This window comes from Taudactylus pleione, unplaced genomic scaffold, assembly GCF_031769625.1.
Source record: "Taudactylus pleione unplaced genomic scaffold, aTauple2 ptg000360l, whole genome shotgun sequence".
Classification (NCBI taxonomy): Eukaryota; Metazoa; Chordata; class Amphibia; order Anura; family Myobatrachidae; genus Taudactylus; species Taudactylus pleione.
Window position 1 is genome coordinate 7,206,361 of NW_028284761.1, and position 25,394 is coordinate 7,231,754.

The 25,394-nt window shown below is 48.6% G+C and overlaps 2 protein-coding genes across 2 annotated transcripts in view; one reads left to right on the forward strand and one right to left on the reverse strand.

Moving 5' to 3' along the window:
- Positions 1–24,623, reverse strand: ENY2 (ENY2 transcription and export complex 2 subunit). Its single transcript, XM_088444383.1, has 5 exons — positions 24,465–24,623; positions 23,199–23,275; positions 11,074–11,144; positions 1,197–1,271; positions 1–196 (listed from the first exon to the last, which is right to left on the reverse strand). Exons 1-5 carry the CDS (start codon positions 24,522–24,524, stop codon positions 120–122), a joined length of 360 nt encoding a protein of 119 aa, XP_088300509.1. The 5' UTR covers positions 24,525–24,623; the 3' UTR covers positions 1–119.
- The window catches only part of LOC148508558 (nudC domain-containing protein 1-like), a gene marked incomplete at its 3' end in the record, with an annotated part of 41,899 nt that continues 41,059 nt past the window's right edge, over positions 24,555–25,394 (forward strand). Inside the window, exon 1 of the mRNA XM_088444366.1 lies at positions 24,555–25,004. Coding sequence (XP_088300492.1) covers positions 24,890–25,004 — 115 coding nt within the window. The remainder of the gene's footprint in view (positions 25,005–25,394) is intronic.

Here is a 25,394-nt window from a genome sequence, read left to right on the forward strand (position 1 = left end):
TTCATTTGGCATGATTTTATTTACGTAATACATGGTACAAATTATGCCATAAAAAAACAAATTGGAAATGGTAAACAGATTGCAAAAGACAATTTTCATATACAAAAGAGGGAGATGGGCTAGAGACTGGCGTGCTGGGCAAGGAACGCCCGTATCCTCTGTAACAGTTCTTTCTTCACGCTGTCCGGCACCAAGGCTGAAAAAGAGAAGAAAACGCACAATCAGAGGGAGGAAGTGGGACTAACGGGGGATGTGTGTAATGGACAGGTTAATGAGCGTCTGAAATACAAATATATGCTAATGTTGTGTAGGCTCTCTCCCCTAGCCTAGTAGGAGCCAGGAAAGGAGAAGGAACACGCTGCCGGGAACACTAAGTATGGGACAAGTTACAGAGAGGGGGGCTGACTGCTAGGCTTAGGGACTGAGGACCTCATTCAGAGTCGGTCGCGAGTGCCGATGCGCTCGTAACCGACTCGATGGTTTGGCCTGCGCCATGATTGTTTCATTTTCTTTGTCTCTGTATCTCCGCCAGTCTGCATCTAATGGTGCATAAATATGGTCCAACTTAAAAGAACGATATAAACGATAACGATATATTTTTTCAACCCCTCTAACGACCAAACGATGGTCGATGCGCGGGCATGGATATCGACTAGGTTAGCCTGTTTGTTTTAGGGATGATCGCGGGATCGTTAAGGGGTTGGTGCATGTTGTTGGATGTTCGATATCGAACATCCACCACATATGATCAGGCAACGATATCTGATCGTTGTCTGATCAACCCGTGTGTACGGGCCATTACTCTCTGTATTATCACCGATATTGTTTGATTGTATGCCTTTGCCTAATTTTAGGCTAAACTTTCCATGTTGGCTACAGAATGTATTCTCAACATAATTTATGCTAAACTTATATTTTTCACTTTATATTTCATTACTGTGATACTATGGCTCAGATTTATACTATTACATGTTTTTTTTAGGTTGTTTTTGTTATTTTACAATGTTTTAAACATTTCAATAAATATACTATATATGTATTTTAATATTTATTTTTCCCCTATGTTTTAGAATTGCTTTTTTTTTAAATTGGAGAATAAGAAAAGCATGAAGATACACATTGCACTGGCTGGGGAGGAAAGGAGTATTGTGTACAAACACACACACACTATAGGACAGCACAATGATATCACTCACCTCTGCCTTTGGGAGTAATTTCTGCCACCAGGTCATCCACTGTAACATGTTCTAATCCTTTTTCATTAATCACATCTACAGAAAGAAAATAATCTATTGAAAGAATCGAATAAACATGAACAAAATATAGGAAAAGAGCAGATTCCAGGTCTGTGTCAGGAGATTACAAACGGTGATGAGAGAAGAGGAACGTGCCCGCGGGGCAGCTGCAGAGAGGGGTGATGAGAGGAACGTGCCCCCGGGGCAGCTGCAGAGAGGTGATGAGAGGCACGTGCCCCCGGGGCAGCTGCAGAGGGGTGATGAGAGGCACGTGCCCCCGGGGCAGCTGCAGAGGGGTGACGACAGAAGAGGAACGTTCCCCGGGGGCAGCTGCAGAGGGGTGATGACAGAAGAGGAACGTGCCCCGGGGGCAGCTGCAGAGGGGTGATGAGAGAAGAGGAACATGCCCCGGGGGCAGCTGCAGAGGGGTGACGAGAGAAGAGGAACGTGCCCCCAGGGGCAGCTGCAGAGGGGTATAGGCAATGGCGGCAGACATCGGGCACCTCAGAGTTAATTTTTCAGCCTCCCAGGATGCACTGGGGTCCCTCTCCTATACCCCACTCCCGAGCCTCAGGCACTCAGTTACGTAACAAGCCATAAGCCAGAGGAGGAGAACAAAGAGAGAGAATAAAGTCTGGAACACACAAGAATCACATTCTCACCAGAAGGAGACGGAAAAACCTGCACCGTCAGGGAAGCAAGGCGAAGACCGTGATCTAAACCAGTCTGTAGGAAAACCAAAACCCTGGATATCCTTAACACCTGAGGATCATAGCCTCTAGGTCGACACCATTCAAAGAAAGTATGCCACACTCTGTTAAATTCTTGCAGAAGCAGGCTTCCAAGCTCTGAGCATGGTGTTAACTACAGAGCTGGAAAAAAACCCTGGACCTTAAAAGAGCTGTCTTAACAGCCACGCCATCAAAGACAGACGACCCAGGTCCGGATAATGGCAAGGATCTTGAGACAATAGGTCTGGACGTTGAGGCAACAGCATCGGAGTGTCTATGGAGAGACTCTGAAGATCTGAGTACCAGTGACGGCTGGGCCAAGCTGGAGCAATCAACAGGAGGTTGCCTCCATCTTGCCTGAACTTCCGAAGTACTCAAGAAAGAAGGTAGAATGGAGGGAAGAGGTACGCAAACTGGAAGGTCCACTGGACCAACAGAGCGTCTACCAGAAGAGCCTCCTAGTCTCTTGTTCTTGAGCCGTACATAGACAGCTTGTTGTCGTGTCAGGAGGCCATGAGGTTTATCTCTGGAAGGCCCCACTTGTTCACTAGGAATTAAAACACCTCCTGGTGAAGAAACCACTCCCCTGGAAGCACGTCCTGTCGGCTGAGGAAGTCTGCTTCCCAGTTGAGGACTCCTGGTATGAACACTGCCGAGACAGCTGGGAAATTGCCTTCTGCCCAAGCCAGAATGTGGGACACCTGTGTCAGGGCCGCCTGACTTCTGGTTCCTCCTTGGCAATTTATGTAAGCCACTGTGGTAGCGTAGTCTGACCGGACTTGCACGGGTTTTCCGTGAAGAACTAGTCTAGCTTGCTGAAGAGCTCTGAATACTGCTCGAAGTACCGATATGTTGATTGGAAGAGCAGATTCTGCTGTCGGCAACCTTCCCTAAAGGTGGAGACTGGCGTCCGTCGTCAGGAGGACCCAGTCCGAGATCCAAAAGGGGCGTCCCTTGTTGAGGTGGGACGTCTGTAGCCACCAGGCCAGAGACAGCCGTACCTCTGGAGAAAGCACCATTGTCAGTGACTTTATCCGATGGGGCCACCCATTCCATCTGGAGAAGATCAACCGCTGCAGAGGTCTGGAGTGAAAACTGGGCATACCCTACCATGGTGAACTTCGACACCATGGACCCCAGTAACCTCATTGCCGAGTGAAGGGACACTCTGCGACTCTGAAGACAAATATGAATCTTTGCCTGTAAAGCAGAGATCTTTTCCTCTGTCACAAAGATCCTTCGTTGTCTGTGAAGAACCACTTCCAGTTTATCAGCCAGCCGTGAGTCTGCAACACAGATATTGTCCGTTGCAGATGGCCCTGAAGTACCCCCATAGACCCTACTAATAGCAGAGGTCGTCCAGATAGGGTAACAAGCGGACCCCTGCATCTGCAGGTGGGCTACCATAACTACCATGACCTTGGTAAACACCCTAGGTGCTGTGGAAAGGCCAAAGGGCAGTACCTGAAACTGTAGTGTTCTCGCTAGGCTGTGTTAGCGGGGAGCGGCGCCCTGCCCTCCAGAAGGAGGGCAAAAAGCGCCCTGCCCTCACAGCCTGCAGGTGCCATCTTCACCCGCGGGACGCAATGTGCGGTGACACGGTCACCGCCGGAGAATAGATGCCTGGCGCATGCGCCCGGCATCTATTCTCCCTGTCTGAAGTGCTTGGGGGCTGCCCGGCGTGTCCGTAAGTGCCGGGCACGCCCCCGAGTATGACGAAAAGGGGACGCGTCTTATAGACACACCCCTTTTCATAGCCACACACTTTTCGGGGGCGCGCACAAAGTTGCCCTCTCTAGCTCTGAGCAAACCTGAGGAACTGCTGGTGAGCTAAAGCAACTGGGACATGCAGGTAGGCATCCTGAATGTCCAAGGCTCCATAGCCAATATGATGGACCGCAGGGTCTCCATCCTGAACCAAGGGACTCTCAAAGACTTGTTGAGGGACTTGAGGTTGAGAATAGGCCGGTAGGACCCATTGGGTGTCAGAACCAGAAAGTGGTCGGGTGTAAAACCCTGTTCCTCTCAGAGGCAACGAAACAGGCACTATAACACCTGCTTTGAGGCATAGAGTGCCCTACTTTCTGGAATTCCAGGGCCTTGTCTTGAACTGACTGAAGGCCTGTGGTGAAAAACCGGCTGAGAGGCCTTCTGCGGAAGGATAGGGCGTACCCGTGAGAGACCACTTCTCCTACCCAAGTGTCTGTAGTAGTCTGATACCAGCACTGGGCGAACTGAAGAAGTCGGCCTCCCACTCTGGGGTCCCCCAGGGGGAGGCCCGTCCCATCAGGAATGTTCTCTGGACTTAACCTGCGCCCAACAAGGCCAAAAGCTCAAAGTCCCAGACCCTGAAGGAACTTGGGCCGATGGCAGACATGCAGATTTAGCTGCTGCCAAAGTACTCACATATTTTTCCCAGATCAGGGCCAAAGAGGACCTCACCATTAAAAGGTAAGCATTCCAACCCTTTCATGGAGTCTGCATCAGCTCTCCATGAGCGCCACCACAGGGAGTGGCGTGCCGCCACTGCTGCCGAGGAAATTCTAGAAGTGAGGAGACCTATAACCAAGGCTGCCTCATTAACATATATGGATCCAAGGCATCTGCCCCCTGTCCATTCTCTGGTAGCCCCCCCCCCTGTAAAGGGAGTATATGGACTTCCAACAAAGTACCACTTTGCGATACGTAGCATTCGAAAGAACATAGGCAAGGTTGCAGTACTCACTAGGCATGTAATGAACTACAGGAATGGATAACCTGCAACTAACATTCCTGTGATATCACTGACGAAAGGAATTCCGCAGAATACCCTTTACACATAAAAGTTTTGCGCCCGCGAAACCTCGCATTTGCGAAAAGGTCTCGCTTTGGCGAAAAAGTATCGCTTTGGAGAAACTGTATCGCGCAGGCGAAAAAGTTTAGCTTTGGCGAATCCCAGACTGCCTACCTAGCGTGGCATACACGCAAAACTTCATCGCCGAAGCGAAGAGTAGGCGATAGGGCGCAATGCGGATTTCGCCTTGAGCGTGCCCCATGTTGGCTTAAGGGAAATCCCTGCAACATGGACTGGAGGTAGTAGTCAGTCTCTGTACAAAGGTAGAGAGAGACACTACTGTGAACACTGCGTGAACTACCAGGGAGGTATATTGAGCTGTTTCTCCTCACGTACCTGCCTCGTAACAGGTAGAGTGGAGCAGCAGGATGTGCGTCATACCTGCAGGCTCAACCGCATGGTAATAGCACACAGCATGCACTGGGTATAATGCAACCACATAGCATATACATACATATATACACGCACATTATAGTAGTAAAGCAAAATACTAGTCCTGTCTGATGCTTGCCATATTATGCAGTAAGTTCCTCTGCGGCTTGACAGAGTGCAATACCAATTCTCACAAATACATATACTATATAAATGTGAGAAACCCTCAGTGTTCACATCACCCTCCGCTAACAGTACTGAGCATGTGGTATGTTATAGCTGAGGAGAATAATCACGCTCACTCTCAGACATGATGTGTATGTGACGCACCACACAGAAAAAACACTTTTCATTTTACCTGTGAGGCAATAAGCACCTTGCAGCATCGCACCGCAAGGGAGAGAAAGACAGGGATAGTAAAATGGCTGACAGTCAGAAGTGAAGTACAGTCAGACAGCGCTAGCATATAGTCACATACAATGCAGAAATAAATTACCTGCACTACAAGCACTATGATCAACTACGCAGACACAGAGCCTGGTAGGAAACAGTGCTGCATACACTGACCTCAGCGGAGGAGAGGTATGCGGGGGACCCGGACCGCGATGCCCCCTGTATCAGAATCCAGCAGCGTTCACCACTTTTATAAAATGGCCGCCGAGGAGCTGATAGGAGACAGGCCCGGGGGAGGAACGCTGCCACAGCCCGCCAGACCGCTGTGGAAAGGCACTGTGCAGCGGGGGAGGCGCCGCCTGTTAGACATGGAAAGCACACACCCCTGGCATGCTATTAACCCCTGGGACGCTGGAGCATTATCCATACTGCTGCAGCCCGCTGTCCCTGGTGGTCTAGTGGAAGCGGAGGATCAGTACCTGGCTCCACGCGCAGCCTGTCCCCAGGGAGCCCCCTGCCTAGGTACAAATAAGACTGTGAATCGGCGGTAACCCACCGCGTGTTCCCGCCGCTTACATGAATCCCTGTGAATCCGGCCACAGACTGGAATACCAGGGTCCCAGCCAGCATCTCCGGTTCAGTACCGGCGTTCTGGCCCGGCGGGGTGAAGGAGCGGCAGCATGGACCTCTAATTAGCCTGTCCATGCTGCCCGCTCATATCATCGCAGTAAAAGCTGCTCGAAGAAACTTTAGGGGCTGTCCAACAGCCCCCCCTCTGAAGAGGTGATCCGACTCCGAGCCGGGCACCTACGAAACTGATTTGCCTTGGCTCGGGGGCGGTGTATAGGAGAGGGACCCCAGTGCATCCTGGGAGGCTGAAAAATTAACTCTGAGGTGCCCGATGTCTGCCGCTATCGCCTATACCCCAAGGTATCCTGTGGATACCCTATGGACCCTGCAGTAGAAACTACAATTAACTTGAAATAAGTTGTGCAGTTTTGGAATTTGGGTACAGGGTTACCATCACCTCCCTTCCCGAATACACTGAACACCTATATACACACAATCACCTATATACACAATCACATGCCTCTACTTTATAGGTGTCAGGGGCTGGAGACTTGGGAAAGTGATGAGGACCGTGTAATGGTGATAGACAATTAGCCTTGGTTCCCGGGGGAGGACACTGACTTCTGGTCATGGTCACTATGACACCCATATTGGGGTTGATGTAACTAGAAGTGGAGAAGTTGCCCATAGCAACCAATCAGCATCAATGTAACATTTATCAAGTATATTCTATAAAATGATAGGAAGACGCCGATTGTTTGCAAAGGGCAACTTCCCCCCCTCTTTACACTGCTTGATACATCAACCCTATAATATGGAGGCTCTCATTCGCGTGCGCTCCTTCTGCCGCTGAAGAGCTGCTCCTTATTAGGTGCTCACACGGGCTCTGCACAATGCACCATATACAGTCCTTTACCGATAGCCCTAGGATACTAGTATTGTGTATAGTAAGCTCTAAGCCTGATGTCAATCTACTAAATGGTGCCGGTCATTCAGCGACACATTGGCTGAGTGTATTTATTACAGCTGGAAGATCCTGGTGTATAGCCGATCACTGCTGCAGTATGAAAATCAGAGAGATAAAACAACACACGATATTATATTACGTTTTGTCTGGTGCTCTTTTTAGGTTGAAAACAAGATTTTATACGATTGGAAGAAGAGCCCCCCCCTCCCCCCACCCCCAAAATAAGCACAGATTACTCATTAGAGATAAGTTCCTGTCAAACTGGTTACTGTCAAACTCGGCACCAAGCACAGGAGGACAGCAAAGGTCTCTTGGGGTGGACTTTACAGACTGGAACACTTATCGCAAACAGGGAAACTCCCCATCAGTCTGTATGTGAGACTACTTGTGTATTATATTCAGGATGGGGACAAAGGAAACGATTTCCAAGTAAGTAACCAGTGCAAACGGGTAGAAACTATCCAGCAGTTGCACAACAGGAGGAACCTCCTCTTCTCTACTGGAGGAAGTGGGTGCAATAAAATAATAATAATACAAAAAATAAAATACATTACAGAAATAAAATCTACATTTTGCATTACAGGTTCGGGTGAATCTCTATTCTTGAATAAAACCTGTTCAGAGGACGCCTACTAACAATCTAATTCCTGCTAAAAATAATAAACTGCTTAGCTTAGTCACTGGGCTTATTGTGTGTCCTACCGCAAGCATTAAACGTAAAATACAGAGAGAGATATTAGCGATAATATGAGATATGGTAAGAACTTACCCTTGTTATCTCTATTTCTACGAAGTCCATAGGGTTCCACAGGATACCTTGGGGTATAGGTGTGACGTCAGTCGCAGGGCACCAAAGAGTTAAGCTTTCAGCCTCCCAGGATGCACTAGGTCCCCCTCCTATACCCCGCCCCCGAGCCAAGGCACCTCAGTTAGTTACCAAGCCATAGGCCGGAGGAGGAGAAGGAAGAGAGAGAACAAAGATCTGGACACATACAAGAATCACATTCTCACCAGAGGGAGACGGAAAACCGGTGACCAGAGCAAAGCCCATCTGCAGCACAGGTGCGACAGGGCGGGAGTCCTGTGGAACCCTATGGACTTCGTAGAAATAGAGATAACAAGGGTAAGTTCTTACCATATCTCATATTTTCTACTTCAGGGTCCATAGGGTATCCACAGGATACCTTGGGGATGTCCCAAAGCAGTATCCTTTAAGGGTGGGGACGCTCCTGTGCAGAAAGGAGAATCCGCCGCCCGAAGGAAGCATCCTGAGAGGCGAAGGTGTCAAACCTGTAATACCTCACGAAGGTATGGACAGAAGACCACGTAGCAGCCTTGCAGATCTGAACTGCCGAGGCACCACGTCGAGCTGCCCACGAAGGACCCACAGACCTAGTGGAATGAGCCTTCAGAGAAGGAGGGACCGGTAGGCCTTCATGAAGATAAGCTTCAGAAATAGCCATACGGATCCAGGCTGCCAAAGTTTGCTTTGAAGCAGGCCAACCCTTTTTACGGAAGCCAAAGAGGACAAACAAAGCGTCCGACTTCCTAAACGAAGAAGTGCGGTCAACATAAGTCCTTAAGGCCCGCACAACATCCAAAGAGGCCTCACCCACGGAAAGACCCGGTGAGTTAAAGGCCGGAACAACTATTTCCTCGTTAATATGAAACTGGGAAACAACTTTGGGAAGAAACTCGGGCCGAGTGCGGAGCACTGCCCTGTTCCCATAAAAAACCAAGAAAGGGGGTCTACAAGAAAGAGCCCCTAACTCAGAAACACGTCTGGCCGAAGCAATGGCCAGAAGGAAAACAGTCTTAGCTGTTAGCCATTTAAGATCCACTGAGCCCAGTGGTTCAAACGGCGGTCCTTGGAGAGCCCTCAGGACCACAGCCAAATCCCAAGGCGCCACAGGTGGAACAAAGGGCGGCTGAATGCGGAGAACACCCTGCATAAAGGTGCGCACATCCGGGATTGTAGCAATCCTACGGTGAAACCAGACAGATAGGGCCGAAACCTGTACCTTCAAAGAAGCAAGGCGAAGCCCATGATCTAGTCCCGCTTGCAGGAAGGCGAGAATCCGAGACAGACGAAACTCCCGCGGTGCATAACCTCTCGGTCGACACCACTGGAAGAACGTATGCCACACGCGATGGTATATCCTCGCGGAAGACGGTTTCCGAGCTCGTAACATGGTACGCACCACAGAGCTGGAAAACCCCCGGGACCTCAGCATGGCCGTCTCAACAGCCACGCCGTCAAAGACAGCCGAGTTAGAAATAGGGAGACTGTGTGGTACCACCAATTGTCGTGGGAACCCCTGCATGGGTGACGACACCACAGACTGCTGGGACAAACCCATCGGAGTAAACGCGGGCTGCGGAGCTAACTGGCCCACTAAAGCTGTTAACGCCTGAGCGAAACAAGCCCAGGGCGGCTCCTGTACCGGTGCTGTAACCGTAATAGGCCGCGCCATGGACAAACACTGCCGGCAAAGGCCCTCCGCGCTACCCTCCCCCTCCGCTAACGGTACTTTGCACGTGGTACACTGTAGCCGGAGGGGAAAATCACTTTCAGACATGATGGCACCACGTATGTGACCTCTCTCACCAATTAAGTATTAAATAGGCGAGAGACCACCCTGCAGCACCGCACCGCAAGGGCTTTAGCAGAAAGAACAGGGACAGTAATAAAGCTGACAGTTTAGAGAGAAAAGATTACAGGCAGCAGCGCTAGCACAGTCACATACAATGCAGAAAAATAACAATTCCTGCACTAACAGCGCTGATCACTCAACTACACAGACACAGGGCCTGGTAGGACACAGCGCTGCATACACAGACCTGACCACAGCGGAGGAGAGGTATGCAGGGGGACCCAGACCACGATGCTTCCTTCCAGCGCTTCCAGCAGCGTTCACCATGCGTTCTGGAGAAGATGGCCGCCGAGGAGCAGAGAGGAGGCTGGCCTGGGGGAGGAGCGCTGCCACAGGACCAGTCGGCAGCATGCAGAGAGGGCTGTGTGCAGCGGGGGAGGCGCCGGCTGTGAGACAGGGAAGGCGCGCTCCCCTGGCATGCATTTAACCCCTGGGACGCCGCAGCGCTACCGCTCTGCTGCGGTCCGCTGTCCCAGGGGGTAGTGGAAGCGCAGGTTGGTCGCCTGGCTCCACGCTGCAGCCAGTCCCCAGGGAGCCCCCTGCCTGGGGACTTAGGACCATGTGATCAGCGGGGACCCACCGCGGGACCCCGCTGCTTACCTCTGTCCCCCTTGAATCCGGCCATGGTCCGGAGCATCTGGGGTCACCGCTAGCTGTGACCCCAGACGCCCACCAGCATCCCCGGATCAGTACCAGCGTTCTGGTACCGGCGGGGTGTAGGGAAGACAGCATGGACGTCAGGACTGACTGTCCATGCTGTTCATCCAGTTGTGCAGCCACAGCTGCATGAAGAATAAGCTTCAGGGGCTCTTCTAGCCCCCACTCCAACAGGTGCACCCGACTCCGGCCGGGCACCAAACTAAACTGAGGTGCCTTGGCTCGGGGGCGGGGTATAGGAGGGGGACCTAGTGCATCCTGGGAGGCTGAAAGCTTAACTCTTTGGTGCCCTGCGACTGACGTCACACCTATACCCCAAGGTATCCTGTGGATACCCTATGGACCCTGAAGTAGAAACAGCTCATCCAGCTGCTGATGTGACATCAGCGCTGACTAGAGACACATAGTATTTAATAGTCGTTTTCATTCTAGCACCCTGTGCCTGTCACAACACGTGCAGTCCCTCTGCTCTGGTGCTTCTAGCACACTCCGGTCTGCATTTCAGCTGTTTATTGCATCAGCTACTTCAGGTGTGCTAGAAGCACCAGAGCAGAGAGCGACACCCCAGGCAGGATAGAGGAACTGCACGGGGTTGTGACAGGTGCAGGGTGCTAGAATGAACACTATAAAAGCATACATACATACATACATAACCCAATACCTTTGCAATGTGCCTTCAGCTGGTCTCTCCATCCGCACTCAATTAGTTTTGCTCTCAATAGTTCTTTAAGGCTAGAAGAGGGGACAGACAACACAAATTAGTTTCCAATTAACATTATAAACTCAATATACAACATTCCCAATGTGGTTTATGAGTGAGCAGATTAATTCATCATCACCTGCAGCTAACATTTATCCTTTGTGCCCGGATCTATGCCCACTGAGCTGATCTGCAGGTACAGGAGTGGCACGATGGCCGACACCAAGCAAAACAGGTGGACGCGTGGTTGGGGGACGAGGCTTCTAACGGCTGCAACGTTACAGTGCAGATCTTTGAGGGTATGCATCAGTCATATCAGAGGTCTCATCACCAATTCCTCACTCCTGTACTTCACACGTCTATATCTGATACATACTGGGGAATGTGCGAGATGCATTCATGCTTTTAAATACTAACAACGGGATTACTATAAAAACCTTCTAATCATAGAGCCGCAACGACTGCCGAAAGTGACAATGCAGCATCCAGGGTACTGTACTCTCTGCAGTAGCTGCCTGTAATGTAACATACTGGGGGGAGATTGGCTCGCTGGGCTTCTCAGCTGTACAGAACGTAGGTCTGAGTTACTACAGAAGGTGACGATGCAGCATCCAGGGTACTGTACTCTCTGCAGTAGCTGCCTGTAATATAACATACTGGGGGAGGGCTCGCTGGGCTTCTCAGCTGTACAGAACGTAGGTCTGAGTTACTACAGAAGGTGACAATGCAGCATCCAGTGTACTGTACTCTCTGCAGTAGCTGCCTGTATTATAACATACTGGGGGGGGGGGGGGGATTGGCTCGCTGGGCTTCTCAGCTGTACAGAACGTAGGTCTGAGTTACTACAGAAGGTGACAATGCAGCATCCAGTGTACTGTCCTCACTGCAGTAGCTGCCTGTAATATAACATACTGGGGGGAGATTGGCTCGCTGGGCTTCTCAGCTGTACAGAACGTAGGTCTGAGTTACTACAGAAGGTGACAATGCAGCAACCAGGGTACTGTACTCTCTGCAGTAGCTGACTGTAATATAACATACTGGGGGGAGATTGGCTCGCTGGGCATCTCAGCTGTACAGAACGTAGGTCTGAGTTACTACAGAAGGTGACAATGCAGCAACCAGGGTACTGTACTCTCTGCAGTAGCTGCCTGTAATATAACATACTGGGGGGAGATCGGCTCGCTGGGCTTCTCAGCTGTACAGAACGTAGGTCTGAGTTACTACAGAAGGTGACGATGCAGCATCCAGTGTACTGTACTCTCTGCAGTAGCTGCCTGTAATGTAACATACTGGGGGGAGATTGGCTCGCTGGGCTTCTCAGCTGTACAGAGCGTAGGTCTGAGTTACTACAGAAGGTGACGATGCAGCATCCAGGGTACTGTACTCTCTGCAGTAGCTGCCTGTAATATAACATACTGGGGGAGGGCTCGCTGGGCTTCTCAGCTGTACAGAACGTAGGTCTGAGTTACTACAGAAGGTGACAATGCAGCATCCAGTGTACTGTACTCTCTGCAGTAGCTGCCTGTATTATAACATACTGGGGGGGGGGGGGATTGGCTCGCTGGGCTTCTCAGCTGTACAGAACGTAGGTCCGAGTTACTACAGAAGGTGACAATGCAGCATCCAGTGTACTGTCCTCTCTGCAGTAGCTGCCTGTAATATAACATACTGGGGGGAGATTGGCTCGCTGGACTTCTCAGCTGTACAGAGCGTAGGTCTGAGTTACTACAGAAGGTGACAATGCAGCAACCAGGGTACTGTACTCTCTGCAGTAGCTGACTGTAATATAACATACTGGGGGGAGATTGGCTCGCTGGGCATCTCAGCAGTACAGAACGTAGGTCTGAGTTACTACAGAAGGTGACGATGCAGCATCCAGGGTACTGTACTCTCTGCAGTAGCTGCCTGTAATATATCATACTGGGGGGAGATTGGCTCGCTGGGCTTCTCAGCTGTACAGAACGTAGGTCTGACTTACTACAGAAGGTGACAATGCAGCAACCAGTGTACTGTACTCCCTGTAGTAGCTGCCTGTAATGTAACATACTGGGGGGGGGCTCGCTGGGCTTCTCAGCTGTACAGAACGTAGGTCTGATTTACTACAGAAGGTGACAATGCAGCATCCAGGGTACTGTACTCTCTGCAGTAGCTGCCTGTAATATAACAGACTGGGGGGAGATCGGCTCGCTGGGCTTCTCAGCTGTACAGAACGTAGGTCTGAGTTACTACAGAAGGTGACGATGCAGCATCCAGGGTACTGTACTCTCTGCAGTAGCTGCCTGTAATGTAACATACTGGGGGGGGCTCGCTGGGCTTCTCAGCTGTACAGAACGTAGGTCTGATTTACTACAGAAGGTGACAATCCAGCATCCAGGGTACTGTACCCTCTGCAGTAGCTGCCTGTAATATAACATACTGGGGGGAGATCGGCTCGCTGGGCTTCTCAGCTGTACAGAACGTAGGTCTGACTTACTACAGAAGGTGACAATGCAGCATCCAGTGTACTGTACTCTCTGTAGTAGCTGCCTGTAATGTAACATACTGGGGGGGGCTCGCTGGGCTTCTCAGCTGTACAGAACGTAGGTCTGACTTACTACAGAAGGTGACGATGCAGCATCCAGGGTACTGTACTCTCTGCAGTAGCTGCCTGTAATATAACATACTGGGGGGAGATTGGCTCGCTGGGCTTCTCAGCTGTACAGAACGTAGGTCTGAGTTACTACAGAAGGTGACAATGCAGCATCCAGGGTACTGTACTCTCTGCAGTAGCTGCCTGTAATATAACAGACTGGGGGGAGATCGGCTCGCTGGGCTTCTCAGCTGTACAGAACGTAGGTCTGACTTACTACAGAAGGTGACAATGCAGCATCCAGTGTACTGTACTCTCTGTAGTAGCTGCCTGTAATGTAACATACTGGGGGGGGCTCGCTGGGCTTCTCAGCTGTACAGAACGTAGGTCTGACTTACTACAGAAGGTGACAATGCAGCATCCAGGGTACTGTACTCTCTGTAGTAGCTGCCTGTAATATAACATACTGGGGGGAGATTGGCTCGCTGGGCTTCTCAGCTGTACAGAACGTAGGTCTGAGTTGACCATGCAGCATCCAGGGTACTGTACTCTCTGTAGTAGCTGCCTGTAATATAACATACTGGGGGGAGATTGGCTCGCTGGGCTTCTCAGCTGTACAGAACGTAGGTCCGAGTTACTACAGAAGGTGACAATCCAGCATCCAGGGTACTGTACTCTCTGCAGTAGCTGACTAATATAACAGAATGGGGGGGGGGGGGGGGGGGAGATTGGCTCGCTGGGCTTCTCAGCTGTACAGAACGTAGGTCTGACTTACTACAGAAGGTGACAATGCAGCATCCAGTGTACTGTACTCTCTGTAGTAGCTGCCTGTAATGTAACATACTGGGGGGGGCTCGCTGGGCTTCTCAGCTGTACAGAACGTAGGTCTGATTTACTACAGAAGGTGACAATCCAGCATCCAGGGTACTGTACCCTCTGCAGTAGCTGACTAATATAACAGAATGGGGGGGGGGGGAGATTGGCTCGCTGGGCTTCTCAGCTGTACAGAACGTAGGTCTGAGTTACTACAGAAGGTGACAATGCAGCATCCAGTGTACTGTACTCTCTGTAGTAGCTGCCTGTAATATAACATACTGGGGGGAGATTGGCTCGCTGGGCTTCTCAGCTGTACAGAACGTAGGTCCGAGTTACTACAGAAGGTGACAATCCAGCATCCAGGGTACTGTACTCTCTGCAGTAGCTGACTAATATAACAGAATGGGGGGGGGGGGGGGGGATTGGCTCGCTGGGCTTCTCAGCTGTACAGAACGTAGGTCTGAGTTACTACAGAAGGTGACAATGCAGCATCCAGGGTACTGTACTCTCTGCAGTAGCTGCCTGTAATATAACATACTGGGGGGGAGATTGGCTCGCTGGGCTTCTCAGCTGTACAGAACGTAGGTCTGAGTTACTACAGAAGGTGACGATGCAGCATCCAGGGTACTGTACTCTCTGCAGTAGCTGCCTGTAATATAACATACTGGGGGGGGGGCTCGCTGGGCTTCTCAGCTGTACAGAACGTAGGTCTGAGTTACTACAGAAGGTGACAATGCAGCATTCAGGGTACTGTACTATCTGCAGTAGCTGCCTGTAATATAACATACTGGGGGAGGAGATTATTGGCTTCTCAGCTGTAGATAACCTAGGGCTGAATTACTGCAAAGGACATTTGGCCCCGAACAGGCTTCCTCCAATCTTCAGGAACCGGGGCATAAACTACCTCCATCGCTACTCATCACACACAAACTTTGCCGTATCTTTTTTTGGAGATTATATAGCTGTAGCAATGTTGTGGAAGTGTCATTTTAAACAATAATGGTGACTTTATGTTGTATAGAACAAAGTTGTTAACACCACATGGCTGCAACTTTGGATAATAGGGCATGCGGGGACAATGGCTGGAGAGCCACAAGTTGCCAACCAGGCAGATATACTAGCCACCGGGAACAAGACCACACAAGGGTCAAGCAATCGGAAAATGACCCAATGCTTGCATGGCATCACCAAGCAATGACAAGCCACAACAAAGCCTGTACCAGATATTGCAGTACAAAAAAATGGTACAAACTTTTTTAAAAAACATTTCCGCCCAGCATTACTTTGGGCTTTTGCCCTGTGTTGTGGAAATGATTAGAAAATGTTATTTTTAGCCTGAAGAGTTTGTGATCACTTCAGGTTGATGCACAGACAGATAACACAGAGCGCATATTTCACACGCCTGACAACGGGCCACTTACAACTCCACGCATGACATTCATTGAGCGCAGAGTTTTCCTTACGTCAAAAGGAAAACATGTAAAGTATGCACAGTAATGGGAACCTCAGGACTTGTCACGTACTAAGTGATGCCCTCTGCAACTTATCTCTATGTTGTAATCTGTATCTGACTTACAGGAAAACCCCAAAAGGGAAAATTGCACGTTCCACTTTTACCTAACAAGGAGCAAAATATAACAAAACCAGCTTAAAGTAGTGCCCTAGAGACCATGTGTTCCTTACTCAAGGAATGAGCAGTCAAAAATCTTCATTGCAGCCTGTAATATGGGTGGTGCTCGAGGTCATTGCAGCCTGTAATATGGGTGGTGCTCGAGGTCATTGCAGCCTGTAATATGGGTGGTGCTTGAGGTCATTGCAGCCTGTAATATGGGTGGTGCTCGAGGTCATTGCAGCCTGTAATATGGGTGGTGCTCGAGGTCATTGCAGCCTGTAATATGGGTGGTGCTCGAGGTCATTGCAGCCTGTAATATGGGTGGTGCTCGAGGTCATTGCAGCCTGTAATATGGGTGGTGCTCGAGGTCATTGCAGCCTGTAATATGGGTGGTGCTCTAGGTCTTCAAAATAATGATGCAATACCACAGCTTGTGTACTGTCTTACAGGCTGAGTTATGCAATCAGACCCAGAGTGCTGTCCATATCGCAGGTTCTATACATCTTTCATGAAGCTTTTTATCATTTTATATGTATTATTTTTGTGAATGTTGTGTATTAAAGATTTAGATATCCAAATAATAAAAAATATTTTCAAATGCTAAGTGAGAGGTATAAATCCCTATACATTATAAGGTGTGTTAGACTATCTTATACGGACTGAACTTTTGCTGACTGGGAATTTCAATTATGGTCCGTATTCAATTAGCGGTGAAAACTGACGTTTTTTTGCCATTGGCGAAAAGACATTATTCGCCAAAAAACGGCAATATTTTCGCCAAAAAACAGGCGAAAACGCAGTTGGCGGAAAAAAAAAACTGGACAAAAGTTTTCTCCATCCCAGACCAGGCGGAAAAAAAAAAAAGCAAAATCCCTATTTTTGGCTAAAAATGTGGCGATTTCTTTCAGAATTTTGTAAGTTGCACACTTTGGCGAAATACGACCGCACAAATTTGGGTGAAAAAAAAAAGTTGAAAATTGTACAAAGCAATTTTTTCCCAGGAAATGACTGTTCCACGTAAATTGGGGGTACATTAAAATGGGTGCAAGTATATTTTCGGGTCGTAAAAACGCAATAAAAAAAAACAAAAACATAAAAAACCGCCTGCTGCGACCGCGTGAGATGTTTAAAACACTTCACACATCCATACCACCCCCCGAAAAATCAGACCCAATACATTAAAACCATTATCGACGGTTTTTACCCAAAATTGCGCGGCCGTTTTTCGCCTAAGTACGCAACTTACTAATTTTTTCGGGGGGTAATTTATCATTAGGGGGGGTGTCCAAAGGGTTCTGAAAGAAATCCCCACATTTTTTTGGCAAAAATAGGGATTTTGCATTTTTTTTTCGCCTGGTCTGGGATGGAGAAAACTTTTCCTGAATACAGGACTTATAATAAGGCCACAGAGTAGCATAGTTTGCTGTGAATAGGACAGATTACATGTAACACAGTGAATAGGGATGCCTAGCAGAATAAATGTATATATGTATTTTAACTAGTAATTTTTTTAAGGGGTTCCTATATCTACACATGCTGAATGCCACTGAGGGCCAAATACTGCTGTCCAATGGTCCCCTAATCTCTCCTGTCAATTTTATTATTTTGCGATTATTCTCTTGGGAGGAGTGTGGTGTACGGCTGGGAGATCTGACACATCTATTCACAAATGGAGACACTTGCACCAACCATGAGTTCTGCTATTATATACTTTCTACTACACTCTCCTGTTCATCTTATTTGTGAAACTGGTTTGTGGGTGAATGATATTCAAAGGACACACAATTCACAACTTTACAGACGCTTCTGCGAGGAAGCCAACTGCTAGTAAAATACAGGCGCAGTCCCTTATTTGACCATGGGGAGGTAGTCTGGTTCTTGCGGTTCGTCACAGAGTGAGACTAGACTATAGGGGGTTCTCGGTGTAACGTCATGGAGTGTTTACCCAAACGCCATCTCCAGTACAGCATTGATACGCTTTGGTTGTTCTTTAGCACAGAGCCTTCATTTGGGAGACAGAAGGCATAGGGGAGCATTCCGTTAGCTGGCTCGTTTTCCACAGAAGCCTCAAAAGATGACAAACGCGGCTGAGCCGTCTTACGCTGACTTCTGCTCGCACCTCCTAAGGTCGCAGGTAGAAATCAGTGTAAATACACTGAAAAAGCCATGTTTTCGATTGCGGTCACTGATCGCAACTGTCCTAGTTTAATAGGCTTGATCCACAAAAGCACACAAACTACGGGTCCCTGCAGCTAACTGAATTGTCCTAAAGAGTATAAATTTAATAGGAAAAGGGGACTTGAATCAAGCAGGGTGCCAATTATAAGGCACAGGAGCTACGACAGAAATTGTCTCTTGTCAAACGCTAATTGACATAACTTCTGACATCGGCCAAACAAAACAGGCTCTGTCCTCATAATTCTCCAGTCATTTCCAAAATACAATTCAATTGGAAGACAAAAAACAAAAAACTCACAATTGTGTTTTTCTCATTGAAGGCATGAAATAGTCAGCATCCGCTCAATGATAGCGTAGGCAAAGAAAGGAAACCTGAAGATTGCTCAACGATAGCATAGGCACGGGAAGGAGACCAGAAGTTTGCTCAATGATAGCACAGGCACGGGAAGGAGACCAGAAGATTGCTCAATGATAGCACAGGCACGGGAAGGAGACCAGAAGATTGCTCAATGATAGCACAGGCACGGGAAGGAGACCAGAAGATTGCTCAATGATAGCACAGGCACGGGAAGGAGACCAGAAGATTGCTCAATGATAGCACAGGCACGGGAAGGAGACCAGAAGATTGCTCAATGATAGAATAGGCACGGGAAGGAAACCAGAAGATTGCTCAATGATAGCATAGGCACGGGAAGGAGACCAGAAGATTGCTCAATGATAGCACAGGCACGGGAAGGAGACCAGAAGATTGCTCAATGATAGCACAGGCACGGGAAGGAGACCAGAAGATTGCTCAATGATAGAATAGGCACGGGAAGGAAACCAGAAGATTGCTCAATGATAGAATAGGCACGGGAAGGAGACCAGAAGATTGCTCAATGATAGCTTAGGCACAGGAAGGAAACCAGAAGATTGCTCAATGATAGCTTAGGTACGGGAAGGAAACCAGAAGATTGCTCAATTAAATCTCTGCCTGCAGTGAAAGTGTCTTTTAGACTGTTTTAGGCAATAAGATGGGGCAGCTCGTACTGTATCACTAGTCATAGCTACTAGATGGAAAATGTAGGATTACCAGTATTCGTGGTGACTAGACCACAGGACGCATTTCATACTTTATGAAGTTCGTCATGTACCAGGCTTACCCCAGGGGTTTCTTGTCCCACAGTAGAAATCCATTAAAATGTATTCATGCAACACATATTGAGATGTAAGCCTGGAAACTATGGGATTTGTGACTGGAAAAAACAACCGCTTTAAACACTTTTGTACATGTCACATATATGTGCACAACATCACCAACGCTGTCTGAACGGAGGACTCCGCACAATTATGTCAACTGCTTCCATATGTCTGCCGATGATTCTAAGCTGCGCAGGTCCCCAGGCAGTGTAACACAAGTTGCGAAGCCCTAGGATGGAGCACATGTGCGACAAAAACGATAAACAGGGTGGGGAAGAGCAGCTAGCACAGAGTGGCCGCAATTACTAAACATAAGGTGAGAAGTTTTGGTGTGGATTAGTCGCAGGATTAACCCTGTGGCTAATTGTCAATCCCTACCCATTCAATCAGGTCCTGCATTCCCGCAAGTTAAGCCCCAGAGGATGCACTTAACGCGGTTTTCTCCACGCACCTCCTGAGGTTTAATGCGCAGGGAAACCGATAAGCTTCAACATTTAAATGAGGAATCTATGGGTTACCACGCGTTACCCGTGGTTTTACAGCACGCGGAAAATGCAGAATAATTGAATAGCTGTAGGTGTTAATCCCGGAGCTTTCCCCGCACAATAAATACCGCGTCTAATTGAATATGCCCCCAAGTCTATGCAATCTCATAGTTACCTAAAATCAGGCTGTACCATACACATGGATCACTTTGACCTCATTAAGCCCCGGGATTGCCGTAACCACTTCCAATCATGCTCTGCCTCCTGACGTTACAATCTTCTCAATGCACTTAAGTAAGGTGGTGGGGGGGGTTTAAAAATAAAATAAAGGCTGTGGATAGGGGGGGCATGGCCTGGAGTAGCTCAACGTAGGACGCGTTTGCCAGCTCTCCCGCTTTTATCCTGTTAATATATCCTGTTTGCGTGGACATATCATCTCCAACTTTTGTATAGCAGTGAGGTACTCTTTCCTGCATGTCCCGAGGTTCTCCGATGGGCTCTTTGTCCAGTGCCTACTTACCTGTTGCCCGATGTGATCTCCGTGGCCGGGTCCTGCGGTGTGGTATTCCTGACTCTGTGCTGTGTCAGGTTGGCGGCTCTCTCCTGCTTCCTGGAAGTGACCTCCGGTGGCCCAGCTTGGCTGCTTGCTGCCCATTGCTCCTCCGATTTCTTCTAGCCTGTCATGGTAGCGTGGGATGCGCTGGGGATCGGCGGCTGTCATCTTGGGACTGATCCGGTCTGAAGCTCCCTGTTTTTCCAGCACCACTGATACTGCAGCTGCGCAGCCTCCCGTTTTTACAATCCTCTGCGGTGACAGTCTGCCGGTCTTTACTCCTCCGGGACGTGTTCTATTGTTGGCCGCCATGTTAATTGTTGCGTGGAGTAGATCTGTACGTGCTGAATCTCCTGTACCATTGTATTCTGGACACAGGTTTGCTTCGCTCCTGTGTAAAATATATCTGTGGCTATATATATCTTCAAGCATGAATAGATCCCTGCAACTTATCCTTCAGGCAATCAATGCCTCTACCCAGAAGCTTCTCAACTTGTTTGCCGACCTGCAGGTGGAGAACCTCTCTCCCTGCTCTGCTCCTGTTTTTGTGTCCTCTATTACAGATCCTGCCCTGGACTTTCCAGTAGATGAGATTGTATCAGCGTTTGATACCTACTCCATGTCTGGACATTTTGATTCTGCTGTGGTTTCTCTGAAGATTTGCTCTCCAGTTTTATTGGATACGAAGTTTGGGATGGCTGTGTAACCGATTTCTGACTCTGAAAAAGCTTTCATGTTCACTACGAAAGATCCTGTCCTGGATTTATCCTTCTTAGTGGATGTGATTATATCCGGGTCTGATATCTACTCTCATTCTGGGTGTTTCGGTTCTGATGTGGTTCTTCCAAAGATCCGTTCTCCAGGAATCGGTATGATTTACTGCTGGACCCCTGGCCGGCGGTTCAAATCCCGACAGCGGCTACCCGAACAGGCTGAAAATCCTGATCGTACCAGGTAAGTACTTACTAACCTAATACTACCCCTAAACCCTAACCCTCCTTTAGGGGTGCCTAACCCTAACCTTCCCCCCCAGTGCCTAAACCTAACCCCCCCTTCCCCGGCGCCTAAACCTAAGTCCCCTGGGGGGGTGCCTAACCCTAAGTCACCCCCCGGGGTGTCTAACCCTAACCCTCCCTCCCCCTAGCCTAACCCTAACCTCCCGAGGGGGTGCCTAACCCTAAGTTTTCCCCGGGAGCCCTAAACCTAACCCCACCCCCCCCACGGCTTTCCGCAGCAGCGCCCGGCATCACTTCGATCGGAATGCCGGGCGCCGGTCTCCCGGCGTCAGTAAATTGACAGGCGTCTAGATATAGACGTCGGTCATTTAACCCTCGCCGGGATTAAGCAGTCGGGAAGCCGGCTGTCGGGGTTAAGTCCACCGGCTTCCCAACTGCATACCGTTCTCCGGGCCTATTGAAAATGATGGGAATCCAAGATTCGTTGTTCAAGTGTTCCATGGATGTTTCTATTTGTCCTTAGGTGGCTGGAACGGGACTGTTCTTTTATTTACATCCTTGCAAAATGTTGAGGCCTGGCCAGATTAATGCTTTGTAGACCATCACTTTGTTTCTCTTTTATGATGCCTTTTCTACCCTATTTTCATTTTTTTTACTGGTGAATATGTCAGTAAACGGTTTAGTATTTTGTGCGGGTGATGATCCACTTACTTAATAAGTGGGAGCGCTGGGCCTTGTGTAGCTAAGGGTCATTTCGTTTATTGCCCTAGTCAGTTATTTTGATTTACTGTCCTTAATTTGAGTTTTGGGGAGGGGTTTCTTAGGTAGTTTAGTGTAGCTGGGGGAGGTGGGGTATTTAGGGATCCAAGTATGCCACAGTTGGGGTTAGGTTATACAGGGTGGGGGGTTCTGGGGAGGTTTGTTTTGGGTATATATATATTTATTTTTTTTGTTATACTGGCAAACATGGTTTTTTATTTTTTTTATTTCTCCTGTCTTGGCTTGCGGTTATTTATTTTGGTTCTTTTTTGGTGGTGTATTTCTGTAAATTATTTTGTATGCGTTGTATACATCATATACCCTGCCTTGGTCTCAGGCTCTGTGTGCCCGAATGGTGCCTTCGGGTACTTGGTATATACTCTATTTCTGTGATGTGAGTTTGCATATATCCTGTTTTGATTATTCTCATTACTTTGTTACACTGTCCAATGCTGTTTTCTGTACCACATTTATTTTCCATATCTGCTTTATTTTGTTTCTCTGTATTTTTTTTTTCTTTAATTTAATTATAGTTTTAAGAAATAATAAAAATAACTCAATTAAAAAAAAAAAAAAAAAAAAAAGGCTGTAGATAGTCAGCTGTTCCGGCAGTGAAAAAAACCCGAACAAACCGTAAATAAGAAAGGAACCGGTGAAACGAGTATAAAGGAGAAATAGTTAGAAATACAAGCATTTGTACAAATAATAGCAAGCATTATACTGTGTGAATTAAGCAGGTGAAGGGGTTACATAATAGTTTGTGTGTTTCTGGCAAGTTTGCTGCTAAATTTAAAGCGCCAATTAGATCTAAGGCAGAATCAGCCGAAAACACCCCGGTTCTTTTATCTCTGAATCTATTACATGACCTGAGTTAATTCTCGGTGGCACAGGTGTCTTCTATAGTCACATTACACCCCATGAGGAGGTGATAGAAGGTGCCGGGGTGTAGGTAAGAATTGGTATATATTACACTACTCACCGTTCCCTCTCCCCAGTTTCAATGAGTTTTTGGTTGATAGCAGCTCTCATCTGAGCGTCTTTATTCATGATGCAGGCCTGTACAATACATAGGAAGACCGCAGTGATATACCTAGCTACAACTAGGACGATACATGTCTTTACCAACCGGAAGCAGCAACATGGCCGTACTTTGGGCTCAATTCAAAGCGAACTGAATAGCGCTGGGAAGGAACTCCCGGAGATATTCAATTCAGTGCGTTGTTTGGGATTTCTTCTCGCACCCCTCCTGGAGAGCAGAAATCTGACAAAACTCCTGCCGCGATGCCATTTTATGCCCTTAGCATGGCGGAAACAGCATCGCACCAGGCACTTGGGTCGGAGAATGCCGGTTCTTGCGACTAAACACCATTCTCCGACATATCGCACTGAATTGAATAGCTCCGGGAGCTCCTTCCCGGCGCTATTCAATTTGCGATGCGTTGAATAGAGCCCAATGAGTAACACACGTGCATTAGGAGGTACGCTGATTATATACACATCACACATGAGCAGTGAATACAGCATACCAGCCATGCATGGATACAGGTGTACCGTGTGTATACAGAAAACAAGTCTGAAGCTAGGTACACACCGGATAGATCACACAAGCGTGGCATGAAATGCCAACATTCAGAATGCCAACACCATGTCAAAATAGTCACGACGCCGACTTGAATATACACCAGTTAGGGTGTATGGTATCTTTCGCATTCCGATGATGACCCGACGCAAACCAGGGCAGCGCCCGCGGCAGTTGTGGAGTCTGGGCCGCCTAGAGATGCGCACCGCGCTGCGTACGGATGGAAATACGCCGTTTGCCTGGGTTTTATTTTTTCGTGAGTCATTTACTTCTAATGGGCCCGATTCCGAGTCGCACGCCAGTCGCAATGCGGACGATTTCAGCATCCTGCACGTGGGCCAAAGAGAAGAAATCAGCTTCTGCGCATGAGTCGGATCAGGGATTCCCATACGGACGGAGATCGCTGGCAGGAACGGAACCGTCCATCAACAAAGCACGGTATCCGTGAAATGGGCGGTAACTAGGACAGAGCCCATATAAAGTTATATATATATATATATATATATATATATATATATATATATAGCCCTTACTTGTGCTGTGTGCTGACTATTATATACAGGCTGTGCAGAGATATTGATTTGGGATAGATATATACATTACATACACAGATACATAAATATATAGATCAGAGTAATACACAGGCTATGTAGACAGACCACTCACCGGTACAAAACGCGCTGGCCCGAAACCGGAAGTCCCCCCTGTGTTGCCTGGCAACCCCATGTAAGGCGGTAACGGATAGGGCGGTTTCAGCCTGACGTCATCAAGCAGCGCCCGGGGATCGTCACCACCCCTGCGCCGGGCCACCTATAAACTGACAATCACACCTGTACCCCGGCTTATGTCGCCGCTGTCACCGTCCCTATATCCCGCGTCCACCACCCCGGCTCACCCGCACAGCAGCCACCAGGGGGAGACGTCACCGGTAATAACTACATTTCCCGGCATGCAGCAGTCACCGGTCCGTGCGTGAATTGTTTCCCCCCTCCCCTCCGGCTACAGCGGTCCGGGGCGCTAAGGTTCCGCGTTGTCTAGTGACTGTGTTGTTAGTGGGCTCTCTCTCTGCTGTGCTTTCTCCCTGGACGAGCATGGAGGCTGCCAATTGCTCCCTGAGGGTGAACAGGCGGCTGCTGGACCCCAAGTTTGAGAGCTACAAGCTGTCCCTGGACCCCCTGCCATGTTATGGAGTGGAGCTGGACGCTGGTGAGTGTGTGTGTGGCTGTATGTAGCACGTGTGTGGGTGTCTCTGCTGCACCCATGCCCTGTGCAGGTGTCTGTCCTGGGAGATGCCCCCTCCCTAGCAGGCTGCTATACCATAATACATGATGTGGGGTACAGGGTCTGCTGTCACCATGTGGACAGTCCTAATGAATACGCTAGAAGGTTAAATGTCATGATTTTGAAAATGGACAAAATGTCAATAAATGACGTTAGATGTCGACATTATAACTGCCGACATAGTGCATGTACCCCAGGTACAGAGCCATGTACTCATTGTACATGGGTGATCAAGGGTCTACACGGGTCAACTACCGTCATTTTTATGTACCCAAATTCCCTATACTGTACATCCCAAATGTTTCCCTCGTACAG

What these genes read in the sequence shown, in the direction of transcription:
- ENY2 (XM_088444383.1), bottom strand. Translation starts at nt 24,524, where the DNA reads ATGGGGTTGCCAGGCAACACAGGGGGGACTTCCGGTTTCGGGCCAGCG. An exon ending in GGCCAGCGCGTTTTGTACCG is followed by an intron (nt 23,276 to 24,464) that starts GTGAGTGGTCTG and finishes TGTATTGTACAG; the next exon opens with GCCTGCATCATGAATAAAGA. An exon ending in AATTACTCCCAAAGGCAGAG is followed by an intron (nt 197 to 1,196) that starts GTGAGTGATATC and finishes TCTCTTTTTCAG; the next exon opens with CCTTGGTGCCGGACAGCGTG.